Here is a 14,131-nt window from a genome sequence, read left to right as displayed (position 1 = left end):
GACTGTAGTAAAGTATCAAACAGGACAATGGCATCATCAACATCAGAATGCCGATGAAGTAATGACCAGTCCGACCTAGACAAGTCTTCATTCACCACCTGCTAGACACGGGTAGGCACTTGTTTATACCTATACTGAGCATGGGGATGGAGGGATGATTTAGCAGTCGCTTGTGGTGTCGAGCACGATGCATAGTTGAGCGTACAAACAACCTGCAGATGATCAGATGTGCCAAGAGGTGCTGCATGATTGACTGAGAGGACATGTCGGGGTTTGTTGGTTACCAACAACTCAAGGCATGAGTTGGCACCTGCTGATGAAGTGTATGTTGGGAAACTCACTAGTTGTTGGAGCGCAAGCATTGAAAAAAACTGTCTGTAGGTTGGTACCGGCTGTAGAGGTGGAGTCAGAAGAGCACCAATCATTGTGTTTGGCATTAAAATCCCCCGTCAGGAAGAAGTCACACTCGTCATAGCAAGAGAACTGTATAGCGTCGACCAGCATATCCGAGAAGAAGGACGGACAATTGTTCCACCGTTTGGGAAGGGGGTCGATACATGCAACATACAAGAATAGGGTTAGGGATGCATTCAGACTTAACTTCCACCCAGGCAGATTCACAGCCCTGACGCTGCAGGTCGGGTCTGTGGAGAATATGTTGAAAAGCATCAGTCCGGACAAGCACGGCGACACCACCGTATCCTCTAGTGAAAGAGTGTGCATTTCTGTTCTCGTGTGCTGGTCTGTCTCTTCTGAAACAGGCATAGCCCGGTACATGCACGGAAATATATGGGCGCAGCCAGGTCTCCGTGAGGCAAACAATACTCAGCTTAGTGCTCTCCAGAACAATCGAAAGTTCAGCTAATGTATTGACGAGAGACCGACAATTCATGGTTATCAGCGTTAGGTCGGATTCTGATCTGGGGTAGAATGGGGTAGCATGCAAGTTGAGGGAAGACATAAGACAACATGATTATGACGAGGGACTATCACCACCACGTTCAGTCACGTTGGTACCGTCGACAAAGCGCCACTTACGGACGGCGTGGCTAATTGTTGCCTGCCAAAATCCTGTACTGAGTATTTTGCCTTCATCCGTCGCTGGGACAGTCAGTCGTGCATATGCTGTACCAAAGGTCCGGGATTCGCTAATACACGGTCCTTGCACTAGTCAGTGATTGCGTTAGCGCTCCACTCCATGTTGACATTGCCCACGTAGAACACAGATTTTGCGACTTTTCTACGCCTGTGAGGATGTTGGGGTTAGCTGGGGCCACAGGCTTCACGTACCGGGACTTGACCCGACGCCGTACAACTTCGGCCCAGCCATCCCAACTGCTTCCCGTATATTCGCTTGTACTAGTTGTAGCCAATATTGATCTGGTTGGTGCAGGCCGGTGGTGTTTCAGTGCGTGATGAGGTCTGGTGTACGTGTGTCGATGGTTGGGAAGTACGGGTACAATTGGTAGAGTGTGCGTTGGAGGGAGTCCGAGTGACGGTTTCCCTCACCGCAGCCCCTCTAGTACCTGAACTAGCTACACTACTGTACGTTGTACTCGGGGTTATCACATATCAGGTGATGGTTTCCATGGATTGAACCAATCAGAGGCCTTCGTAGGCGGGTGATATAGGCCGATATCACCCCGCCTAGCCCATATCACCCCTGCTGCTCTATATCACCCCTGCTGCGTACACCGTACGCATATACTCGGAAGCGTACTATAAATGCACTCTCGATTGGATGTGGTGGCAAATGGCGTGTACGGCGGTCGTTTTGAGCGTTCATTTTTGGATGTAAGGGTTTTCAACCCCTATGCTCGCTCTAATTCATCGTCGTCCATTGCCTCTGTCTACCGCAAACACGAGCAGGAGAAGCGCCGCTTATACGAAGCACGTGTGCGAGAGGTGGAACATGCCTCCTTCATCCCTGTCGTCTACGCCACATCTGGTGGAGCAGGTCGAAGTGCTAATGCTTTGGTGAAGAGGATCGCAAGTCTCATGGCAGAGAAGAAGTTGCAGCCCTACTCACAAGTGATGGCTTGGCTGAGGTCGAAGATCAGCATCTCTCTCGTCAGAGCCTCTATCCTGTGCCTGCGCGGTTCAAGACGTCCTAGGGCACGCATCCATCTCAACCCAGACAATATTGGTCTGGAGGTGGTTGAGGCTCGGCTTTCCTCATAGACGGACTCATCTTCTTCTTTAGTGATCAGTGTGCAATTGAAGTTATTGAACTGTCTTTTTTCCGAGTTTTCTCTGTTTGTTCTTTTTACCAGGCGTGGGCCATCCCCTGGACTATAAAAATGGGTGCCTTATTATTTTCTCTTTTTTCATCATGCATTCGTCTGGGTTAGAGTCTTAAATCAGAAATTTCAAAACTAAAAAAACTATAAATGCACTCCATATTTAGCACTTGATTGTTCCTGCTAGGCCCTACGCTACAGGCCCTACTGCCGCGCCTACCCCCCCCCCCCCGCCCCTTTGGCCTTGCTGGCGAAAGCGGTGGGGGTGGGGTCTACCAGGTAGGCTCAGTAGAGCCTGAAACATAGGGCTAGAAGGAGCAATCAAAATGCTAAATATGGAATGCAATATAGTACACTTTAGAGGAATTGGAATTTATACTAAAAGTTAGTAAACAAGAATTCCGAGAATAGTACGCCTAAGTTGCAGGAAATACAACATGACCAAGGAAAACACTTACCAAGAATGGAGTCATTGATTCCGTTCCTAGAACAATGAGCCAAGGACCCTCATGGTTTGTGCACACGTACACAGAAAGCACAAATACTTGACAATACTTCTGGGTCTGGTCACTTTCGGTATTCTTACCAGTAAGATGGCTAGCTTTGACTTGGGTGCAAGTGATATTGACTTGGAAGATGCAGAAGTTTTGGATGCCGCTTCCAACTACTTCAACTTTTTATCTACAGATGAAATAGCCAACATGTCAGGATTCTCTTTATCATCTACAGCAACTGCGACGTTAGCAACTGGTGAGGTGGTGGAAAAGACCACTACTGAAAAGCGCGTTTCGTCAGAACAGCGCAGCAGTGAAGAAAGAGTTAAGCGATTTGTGCAAGTGTCTGAGTCAGATCTGGATAGGATACGTGAAAGTCGTGTTCCCGCAAACACCAAACGAGCTACTAAGAACTGGATGCGTGTTTTTGACACTTGGTGTGTGGAGAACAAGAAAACGTGCGACTTGAAAACAATACAAGCGACTGATCTAGCATCTATCCTGAAGCATGCCTATGTTGAAATCCGTCAAGTCAACAAACAGCCGTATTCTAAGAACAGCTTACTGCAGTTTCGGAGTGCCATTCACCGTGAACTGCAAGAGCTGAAGCGCACCATCAATCTCTATACTGATAGTGAGTTTATCGAGGCTAACCAAGTACTTGATGGCTACCTAAAGCAGTTAAAGAAAGACGGCCTGGTAGCACCAACGCAGCACAAGCCTCCCATCTCCGATAGCGACAAAGAAAAGATCTACAAGCACCTCGGTGACTGGAAGACAAATGCGGATCACCTCACCTACCTTGTCTGGTTCGTCATCACTTACCACTTCTGTCTGCGTGGTTCGGAGATTCAGGCGTATCTAACATCCGACGACCTGGATGTGAAGACCAACGACAAAGGCAAAAGATACATCACATTAGCCACAGCATTCGCCCAGAAGAACCAGCAAGGCGGCATTAAAGGAAAGGACACGGTGTCTGATGGGATGATAGTGTCCGACTGGCAGGTGGAAGCCGTCCTACTCCTCACTTCAAAGTTGTCTGTGAAGTCCAAGCGACTCTTTCAGATACCACGCAAACATTACCAGCCAGAGGATGCAGAATGGTACACAGGCCAAGTGTTTGGTAAAAACAAAATCGATGGCATGATGAAGAAGATGAGCGAAACAGCGCGACTAAGCCAGATCTACACCAACCACAGTGTGCGCGCCACCGCCATTACGACCTTGGCTAAGCAAAATGTGAGTGCCACTACAATCATGCGTACTTCCGGCCATCGGAATGCCCAAAGCCTAGACTCGTACTTGCAGCCAAGCGAGCATGACAAGATGAAAACTGCTCACCTGTTGGACGTAGACGCCATTGATGAAGCACTGCAGTGCGCGACTCCGGAGGAACTGCAGGCCTTGGAAGAGCCTCAGGCACCTCCCCCGTCAGCTTCTGTCACTACCAGTTCATCCACGGTGACGTCGGAGAATAGCGCAAAATTCATATTCTCTGGCAACTTCAGTGGTGCCGTTCACATACATGTGAACGATGTGAAGGAACTGCGCTGAAGTTGGCTCGTTTCTGCAATGCAGTGTTCTATTTACATTTACAATTTACAATACTCCATTTCAATCAACTCTTCTATTTCCACTCCTCTATACTTTTCCTTCCTACCCTAGTACCCTATGCTTTACCTAAGTTCAAACTAAACTCTACTGTGGCAATGTAGTTGTGTAGCAGGAAGAGCATGAAGTACGGTGCACATGGTGTGTAGGGTCATATGCATATATGGGATAAGACACATGGTGTGTAGGGTCATATGTGATAAGAAGACACATGGTGTGTACATGGTGTAGGGTCATATGTGATAAGTAGAATATCACCCTCGTAGCTCGGGTGATACCGTACCCTCATATCAATCCCTTCTGCTTCGCAGTCGGGATTGATATTCGCCGGTATCACCCTCGTACTCATGAGATATTCTTTACTTGTAGATTGTGCAATCAGGTTTGGACTCCCGCCTTCCTCAAGGTGTATCATCTTCGCCACGAGGCCATCAATGGTTGCTTTCATTTCTCTAACTTCCCTATCCCTGTCCTCCCTGAGGGAGACCATTTCCACAGTTAATGCAGTGATAGTCAAGGCCAGTGCACTGATAGAGCTCACTAGCGCTGGCTAGGCGCCCGTGTAATATGCCGGCATTTTTTTGAGCATTTTCGGTACAATCCTCGAACCGAGCACTTTGGGCTCGTGATGCAGCATTTTGGGGGAAACAGAGCACTTGGCCGTTGTGTATCAAAATTGAGAGAAGAAAACTTCCCAAACAAGAACGTCACTTCCGCATTCCGTGGGTTAGCTTCTTGTTGAGTAGTTTATGAATTGAAAATAATGGTTTTGACCAGGGAGTCGTAAAATACCGGTATTTTCTGACTCCCTGGTTTTGAGTCTTTTGACGGTGTGTGCTGAGGATTACAAAAAAAGTGAGCTTTTTCGGAACATTTTCGGCAAGGTTTGTGAGCATTTTCGGCAAGGTTTACGAGAATTTCCCAAAAGCATTTCGGCAAAGTTTCGGGCATATTACACCGGGCCCTAGCGCTGGCGCCATGGCATACCTGATTTGCCGATGTCCATGGCGCGAAGTTGAAGTACAAGGTCCGGTCGGGCCAGCGAGTCCACACGTGAAAGTCCTGACTTTCGGCCAAGTCACGAATCTCCCCATCCAGCATCAAGGCCAGGTCCATATTTGAGTTCTCCACCATATCAGGGCTGGGACTTGTTCCAAGGCCACCTATTATTATTATTTATTATTACTTGCATGTACGCGTTGGAGTCAACCATGCAAGCATGATCCACAACTTCGCTTATGCTGAACATGATAAACAGGACTATGACAGGGGAAAAAATGAGCTAGAACGATGATAATAATAATTATGATACTTATATCATATAATATATATTATATACAATGTAGCTCATGGGTATTGAAGATATGTCATTTATGAATATGTCCATAATATGAATATTGCAGCCTTAGGGGCTGTCCGAGGTTACCAATAATATTTTCAAAACGAAATGTTTTCGTTTGTGGGTGGGTGGGTTTGATGGTGTTTCGTTTTGTAAATAATTATTGAATGCTGATTGAGAATGCCCAGTTACTTCTGGATGTCGAAAATTGACATCAATATTTTATTGGAATTCGTTTTACCTGCAGAAAAGGTGGGTGGGTGGGTGGGGGCTGAAAAATACTAAAACTTTTTGTTTTGTAAAAACAATCGGTAACCCCGGACGGCCCCTTAGTGATAATGATAGTGCTATTTCCTGAGTTTGACTGTTTCAGGATCTGTCGGAATATCACAATGCACAGACCCTCATGCATAGATCTCGCCATGCTGGTCTGTCATGGGCAATGGCTCCCAGGCTCTGCAGAGCGTCTACTATTGAACAATCCAGCATTGGCTTGGCGCAGATCTCCCACCATAAAAACTACAGCCGCGAACCACGTAGTGGAAAGCTACAAAACTTCAAAAGATGGCCAACCCATTTTCACATGTACAGACAATTTGCAAAAACGTTCCGAACATTCAGGGAGAAGACATTACTTGCATGACACATTGGCAGAACGAACAAGGCAGACTCGAACATTCCAAGATTCTGCAGCCGTTGCGTTTCAGGTGTTGGGTGGCAGCTCCGTTACTGAGGCCGTCTACAAGTCGTCGAGCTCGGCTAGCCGCCGCCAACTAGTCAGCGCAACCTCGGCCACGCGCTCGCATTAGCTCCATGCCCGCGTTGACGGAGCTCCGGGTGACCAACAAGCCGAACAGCTGCAAGTCGCGACTCCACAATGACACTGGCCGTCCGCGTGCTCTAACACTCCGCTCCACTCGTACTCCATCTTTAGCCGTTTCGCTGCTCGTCAAGCCCTGTAGGTAACTTGATTTCTTGAAGGGTACAGACGTCTATGCCGTAGAAAGAGAGGTACCGACACAAGCCAGTTCCTCTTGACGGCCGACATGAGGCCCCGCACATTGAAAACTCCGACAGCAAATTTTTCTTTTCCTCCGTAAAGCGTTCGTTCATCAGCTCGTACTATTGATTCCCGTCGCATCGTCCCGTCACTAATGTCCAATGAAAACTGCTCCCCAGTTGCGCGAGGAGACTACATTTCCTCCGGTGAGCGAGGAAGAAGAGCGGAGTTACCCAACTCAACCAATAAGTCCACCTATACTTACAAAAAGTGGCCGAAAGGCTATTCCATAGAAGGAAAGGCAGGAGCTAAAAAACTTGCTTCCTACTCCTACGACACAAAAAAATTCAATGTACCTCTCTATAACAATTACATGACCCAGCTGTAATGTGAGTGGTCGCATTGATTTGATTTTTGGTTTGCTTGTAGGCCCCTGGCGCATGGCGCCATGGCACCCACATTCAGTGACCCAGAAAATTTGGCACTGCTGTGAATAGTTTAGTTGGAAAGTGAAGGGGGAAGAGCCCCAAGCTTGGAGGTAGGTTCTTTTTTTTTTAAAGCTTTCAGCAGCCCTGGGCGAGTTCTTTAGAGAAATGTGTTTTTTTCTTGGTGCACTTGTCTATGTCAAGCTATACAACGAGATGAGGATGGTCATTGTCATTTTCTGAGCTGCGAACGGGCAGAAAGGTGAGAAAATGTCAGATTTTGACCATTTGCCCCACCTTTCAATTTCAATGTGCCTCTCTATAACATGACCCAGCTGTAAATTAATGTGAGTGGTCTCTTTGATTTGATTTTTGGTTGTCTTGTAGGCCGCTGGCACCCACATTAAAAGAATCAAGGGTAAAAAGCCCCAAACTTGGAGATAGGCTATTTTTCAGTTTTCAGCAGCCCTGGACGAGCTCTTTAGAGAAATGTGACTCTTTTTCTTGGTGCACTTCCCTATGTCCAGCTATACAACGAGATGAGGATGGCCATTGTCAGTTTCTGAGCTGCGAACAGGCAGAAAGGTGAGACAATATCGAATTTTGATTATTTGTGCCCACCTTTCAATTTCAATGTATCTCTCTGTAACATGACCCAGACTTGTAATGTGACCCAGAAAACGTGGCACTGCTGTGAATAGTTTACCGTACGCGCTCGAATACAAGCCCCCCCCCCCCCCTTCGAGTAGAGCCCCCTCTCAAATAGAGCCCGTGTGTCAGAGGGAATCGGAATAATAAAACCCCTTCTCATCATAATTATAAAAGCCCGGGGCTATATTCGAGTGCGGAATGTCCGTACCACGCAGTGCAGTTACGGGTACTTTATCGTACACTCAAACGCCTCTTATCCGGACGCCTCAGATACGGGCACGTCTCTCTACCGGGCACCTTCAGCTTGAGTTCCTATAGCACAAATGCTTCAAATTTGGGGGTTTTGAACTTTTTTCCGTATGAGGAAGTGCTTATTTTTCACTGCCAACCTATGTAATCCACACATTTTTATCAATGGGTTCCTTTTGTATCCTGAACATGTGCAATACGTTCCAAATAAACTTCTTCAAAATGATATTATGATACATGGTACAGTCAACTTCGCTAATAACGACTGCGGATATAACGACAATTCGCGAATAACGACAGAATTTCCATGCCCAGAGCAAAGTCCCATCTGACTGTATACATTTAACTTCGGATATAACGACTATCTGAATAACGACAATTCGCGAATAGCGACATGATTTTAGTGCCCCGAGGTCATATTCACTGCTTGAATTACGACTTTCTGGCTTTTTTACAGCTATTTCAAGTACCTGTCATGCAGAAGTACCAGAACCCATGGCGATGGATAAGGCACGCATACAAGATTCAAGAAGATACAGCCAGGGGGGGGGGGGGGGGGGGGGGTGCTTTTTCTTTTTTTCTTTTCTTCAAAATAGTTGGAATGATCAGCACACCTATTGCATGGGCGGAGGAACCGGTCCGGCAGGCCCGGCGGTCGCCGGTGCCGGACCAATAATTTTCGATTTTTTTTTTTACATTTCAACCGTGTTGATGGCTTGTCGACTCTTGTACAGGTACTGTACCATGTTTTACATCGACAATGCGGTGTATCATCAGCATGCATATTCTTATTTCTCATATTATTCTGTAGCATTAAAATATAGGCCCAATTCAAAAAAAATCCCTCGGGAGGACCCCCGGACCCCCCCCCCCCCTCTCACAATTTCGCCGCACCGATATAAAACTGCTTCCTACGCCCCTGTATTGTACATGCAGTTGTACATGATTGCACATTAATCTTCATACATGTACATGAACATGTCCCTGTAGATGGCTCCAAAAGGTTAATTTTTCGATTTATTTCCCTTGGATATTGACTTTATTGTTCCTTTCAATTGCAATACGAAAATAAAGTACAAATTGACATAGAGCATGAAAAGAGCTTCATTTCGATATGCATGTCATACTATAAAATATGGGTTCACATACATTCAAATGGGACTTCGGATATAAGGACACTTTTCTGATGCCCCGCCGAATGTCGTTATTCGCAAAGTTGACTGTAGATGAGTTATCCTGAGATACGGGCAAATCTGAGATACGGGCAGTGCCCGGTCCCAAGGTGCCCGGATAAGAGACGTCTGAGTGTACAACGATCGAGTGTAGTCACTGCATGTACTGATCAGCATGAATAGTGTGAAACAATTGGTGTTTCTATTAAAAATAGAGCCCCCTCTCGAATAAAGTCCTCTCTCAAATATAACCCCCCTCGATCGATGTGTCTTCTGGAAAAATAGAGCCCCGGTGCTTCTATTCGCGCCTATACGGTATATTATTATGAATGTGAGACCGCCCGTGCCTGGCGAAGTGATCTGTAGTACCAGGCCGGTCGCTAGTCACGGTGGTCTTTATTTACAGGTTTTACTGTAGGTTATTTTCAGCTTTCAGCAGCTAGCCCTGGGTGAGTTGTTCGTGGAAATGTGGCTCTTTACTTTTGTGTACTACCGTTTGCCCAGCTATTGGAGGAATCCCTCTCTTGTATCCACCAGGGAGAAAACTGTGCCCCAGCAAGAGAAGAGGAAATCAAGCAAGCAGAGGATCAGTGCTGACGTGAATATGAAGAAAGCATTCATTCATCAGTGTGCACAGCGGGCAGCAGCATAAATATTATTATACCATTCCTAGCACAAGACTGCACAGAGTAATTCGACAATGCCACGGTATAGTAGTACAGTACGCCACAATGCAGCTGAATACTTGAACATTTAGAAAAAGAGCTCTGAGAAACTAGCTGAGGTGCCGAAAAAGAGCCGTAGCAACACACTACTGTATTTGATGGCCAGAAAACTGGATAACGCTGTGACCAGTGGGATTGTGATGTACACTAATCAGGGAAGGCAACGATTAGTAGCTATCATCACTATAGCTGTAGGAAAGAAACTCAGCGATGATCCGCTTCATGAGACGCTTGAGCAAAGCCAGTGGTCAGGTGGCAAGAATGTGGCTAGTGCATACAAAGTAAACACTGAGCAGTGAGCCGGCGCAGTGAGCCTGGTCAACATGCCTAGACACAGTAGTTTAGCGTAGAGAAGAGGAACTGCACACATGGTGTATGTTCATAGGGACTGTGCTGACCGCAGCTGACTGGGGCTGGCCAATATTGGCTAACAGTGGCTGTGCAGATAGCAATGCAGGTAGCAATGCTCTACACCTCCAGCCAACTGCACTGGTGCACCACACCAGTCCGCTCTTGTGCATACGATAGACATACTGGCCATCACAACATACAGGTAGCACGTGAGCTCGGAGTTGAAATTCCTGGCCACACCTTGACCGTACATAATGCTGTGTTGTTGTCGTTGTCGTCATCGTTGTTGTTGCCTCAACGTGGGTAGCAAACTTGAAAAAGGTCACAATCTAGTGGCATCGTGTGCCTGTGCACTTCAGCTACACATTTTAGCAAAATGAGGCCGGCACTGCTCTAGGTTGGAGCGGAATCCTGCCCGGGCGTCCTCAATTGTCAGTGTGTCGCTGGCGGTAAGTGCTGCCTCTAGTACCTACAGGCACAACAATGCAGGAGCACAATGATTGGGATCCATAGATTTAGCTTGTTGCCATATGGAAAACTGAAAGGGACAAGCTGGGAGAACAGGCATGGAGAGATTGCTAGCAGTGCACTCTACCATTCATGACCATGCACTTGGGGTACAGTTTTCTTGCAAGGCAATGACAGCAACTACACAATACAAACGTCAGCACCAGACACTGGCCGTGTGAAGCAAATCTCCATTTCGATAGTTTGTACAACGCTAATAACTTGTGCAATGCAATCCCACCACCCCACTGACAGTTGCACATATCTGTCTGCAGCCTATGTGACTATCAATGTTGATGTTGGTGGTACAGGTAGACTCCCTCTAATTCGAATATTCCGTGAAACTAGAACTTGTTCGTCGCACCGATCTTCTGCAAGTCACTTGAAGTCAAATTCGAATGCGTAATTCGAAGTATGAAAGTGACTATGTCTTTCAAACGCTTATTTCGAAGTGAGATGGAATTGCTATACTTGTAATTCGAAGTTCATTCTTTTCACCTTCTCTAGCCAGGAGTAGTTCAAAAATCGATCCCTTGTCTGCTCCAGGATCGACGATAGCGTTCAAAAACCCACCCTGGCTCAAAATTTGATTCAAGTCCGTTTCGGAGGCAAAGTGCAAAGAAGGTTTGATTGAAGACTACTTCTGCCAGGTGGCTGACTCCCTTCGCGGACCTCAGTGGCCTTTCTTGCCGGGCCATGGCGCCAGCTTGTGCGCAGAGATGCTTGCGAACAGCAACACTATTGACTGGAAGTTGTAAATTTGCCTATGCTCCACTTCCATTCTTCAGAACGACGTGCTGCTGTCCAACGGGCTTTCATGATGCGGATTAGGCAGCGCTGCTCTTTTCCGTCGAAATTGTTTCAGGACAGCTGCAGTGACTGATAACTTCTTCACTAGAAGATGAAGATAATATCAATGACTTTGTGTCCAGTGTTTAGATGAAGTGAACTGGTGAGTTGAAGATGCAAAAATGCAAAAAAAATTACAAAATGTGCAAAACACAGCATGCGATTTCGAGCATCTTGACATACATCATAATCACTACAAGGTGCTGCATTCGGATGATTAGAAGTTCCCGATAATTCGAAGTCGGGGCCTGGCAATTTGATGTTCGAATTAAAGCCAGCCTACCTGTACTATAATCAGGGCCCCTGTTTCCGGACAGAAGAACCTCTCACAGGCTTCAATGCCAAAATTAACTCAAACATCTCTATATGTTGTGTGATTCGAATCTGGTGAAATAGAACTAACAGCGCTTCAATCAATAGCAAGACCGTAGATGCGTACTGCGCGTGACAAGTATTGGTGTATTGTGCAGTGTGTGCAATGATATGTGTAGCACAAGAACTGACCTGTTTCTCTAAGTCGTCAACAGTAAGTACTGCCACTGCGGTGTGAGATGACATTGCCAAACTATGGGCTGACAGCAAAATAGTATAGCACCATGGGAAACCAGTACCTGCATAAACCAGAGAGAGAGAGAGAGAGAGAGAGAGAGAGAGAGAGAGAGAGAGAGAGAGAGAGAGAGAGAGAGAGAGAGAGAGAGAGAGGGGGGGGGGGGGGAGGGAGGGAGAGAGAGAGAGAGAGCAGAGAAGAGAGAGAGAGCAGAGAAGAGAGAGAGAGAGATCAGAGAAGAGAAGAAGAAAGGAGAGAGAAAGAAAAGTGCGCTGCTCTGTTCTGCTCTCCATACATCTTGTTTGTGTTTTTAATCGTTCGCACCTTCAAATGAGTGATAAGACTCTGGCTTCCTTGACCAACCAAAGCAAGGCAGGCTCTGAGTGGCTGAGACTGCTTGACCAACCAGGGCAGACATTGCATCCAGGGCCTGAGCAGCCTGCCCTGCTTTGGTTAGTCAAGCAAGCCAGAGTCGTATCACTCATTCGAAGGTGTGAACGATCCGTAAAAACACAAACTACATGTATGGAGAGAAGAGGAGAGGAAGAACAGTACACAGGCCAGTGTTCAAGCCTGGGGCTGCACAGTGCCCGGCGTGACATTTACTTGCATGATGGGATTTCATTGAGCAGCAGCAAGCAGACGCAAGGCTGAGGACCCACTTTAAAGGAGATGCTAAGGCAGGAAATCCCCAATTTGAAACATTTTCTTACCCTTCAATCCTCTTTGTGCCTTTCCACACTGCTTGGTACCCTAGTTGGAGTGTTATTACAGCAAGAGTACATAACATCCAAGAGTGTGCAACTGCCTGCACAACCTCGATCTAGTGCTGCACCAGCAGAACTTCACATCACGTGACAAGGTTGAGGAGGTTATGCTGGCAAACAGTGCAAAATGACCAGCAAAGAGTTGAACCCAAAGCAGGGTTGCATACAACCCTGTATCTATCATGCACAGGGTGCAAACATGTGTTCAGGTTTGTCATGTGATGTGAAGTTCTGCCGCGGCAGACCCCATAGCTGGAGTTGCACACTCTTGTGGAATATGTACTCTTGATTACAGGCGTCTACAGCCGTAAAGCATCATTGACATGAGTAGTATGACACCCATGGTAGGCGATCAATCTGGTCAGAATCAATACAAGTACAGTCTCCAATGCTAGTACAGTCTCCTTTAGTAGTACAGGGCTGGCCACCTTTGAAAAAATGCGGACCACTGACAAACTCGTTCCTCCGGCCCTGGGTGAGCAACACATCCATACCTTTATCCTTGACGTCTGCTTCCAGTTCGCGCGCAATGCTTCGGAACTTATCGAGAGCAGGATCCAACGATGAAGCATCATCACCGTCATCACTATCATTGGAATCAGAGCTGGATTCAGAACTGCCTGAGCTGTCAGACTTCTTGGTTGACTTTGTGCTTGACTTAACTCCGTTTGCTTGACAGGATTTGGGCTTCGCTGCCATCGCTGCAGGCTTTGTTTCTGCTTCGCTCTCGGAGTCGGAGCTAGAGTCACTGCTACTGCTACTGCTGCTGCTACTACTACTACTGGAGTGAGCTTTCTTGCTTTTCTTGGAAGCTGGCACGGCAGTGTCGCCTTTCGATTTCCGCTTGACGGCAGCAGGCTTCTTCTTGTGCTCTTCTCCGTCGTCAGACTCTGAGCTTGAGTCACTGCTGCTACTGCTGCTACTGGCTGCTGCTTTTCTCTTTGTTGGAGTTGCCTGGCTCTTAGTGTTGTCAGCAGTTGGTGTGTCCGGACTAGCCTACAGCAGACACAGACACATGCACAGCAGCATATCACAATCAAGGCAGGGAATACATGTACAGTGTACGGGATTCATACCGCAGCTTGCACATCAATTTGTACAGATTGCTATAGAACTTGGGTGTCAAGAGGGAAATTGGCAAAGCAGTGAGTGGGAATTAGAGTTGCTTATCAAAATCACGATTGCATGTGTGACATAATGC

The 14,131-nt window shown here is 46.8% G+C and overlaps 2 protein-coding genes and 1 long non-coding RNA gene across 3 annotated transcripts in view; 2 read left to right on the top strand and 1 right to left on the bottom strand.

Moving 5' to 3' along the window:
• Window positions 1-2,833: 2,833 nt before the first annotated feature.
• Window positions 2,834-4,291, top strand: LOC135823621 (uncharacterized protein KIAA1958-like). Its single transcript, XM_065336467.1, has one exon. The coding sequence runs from the start codon at window positions 2,834-2,836 to the stop codon at window positions 4,289-4,291; it is 1,458 nt and encodes a 485-aa protein (XP_065192539.1).
• A 2,823-nt stretch (window positions 4,292-7,114) lies between these two features.
• LOC135822285 (uncharacterized) lies at window positions 7,115-9,775 on the top strand. Its single transcript, XR_010554466.1, has 4 exons — window positions 7,115-7,225; window positions 7,317-7,374; window positions 7,640-7,697; window positions 9,689-9,775. It is a non-coding gene; the product is annotated as an uncharacterized LOC135822285 (long non-coding RNA).
• The window catches only part of LOC135822284 (cell growth-regulating nucleolar protein-like), a 9,187-nt gene continuing 4,827 nt past the window's right edge, over window positions 9,772-14,131 (bottom strand). Inside the window, exons 4-6 of the mRNA XM_065335017.1 lie at window positions 13,425-13,926; window positions 12,121-12,227; window positions 9,772-10,729 (exon numbers count right to left, since the gene is read on the bottom strand). Of these exons, the coding sequence (XP_065191089.1) occupies window positions 10,616-10,729; window positions 12,121-12,227; window positions 13,425-13,926 (723 nt within the window). The 3' untranslated portion in view covers window positions 9,772-10,615. The remainder of the gene's footprint in view (window positions 10,730-12,120; window positions 12,228-13,424; window positions 13,927-14,131) is intronic.

The sequence above is a fragment of the Sycon ciliatum genome, chromosome 8 (assembly GCF_964019385.1).
Source record: "Sycon ciliatum chromosome 8, ocSycCili1.1, whole genome shotgun sequence".
Lineage (NCBI taxonomy): Eukaryota > Metazoa > Porifera > Calcarea > Leucosolenida > Sycettidae > Sycon > Sycon ciliatum.
Note: the sequence above shows the minus strand (reverse complement) of the source record. Positions and strands in the feature narration are given on the sequence as shown.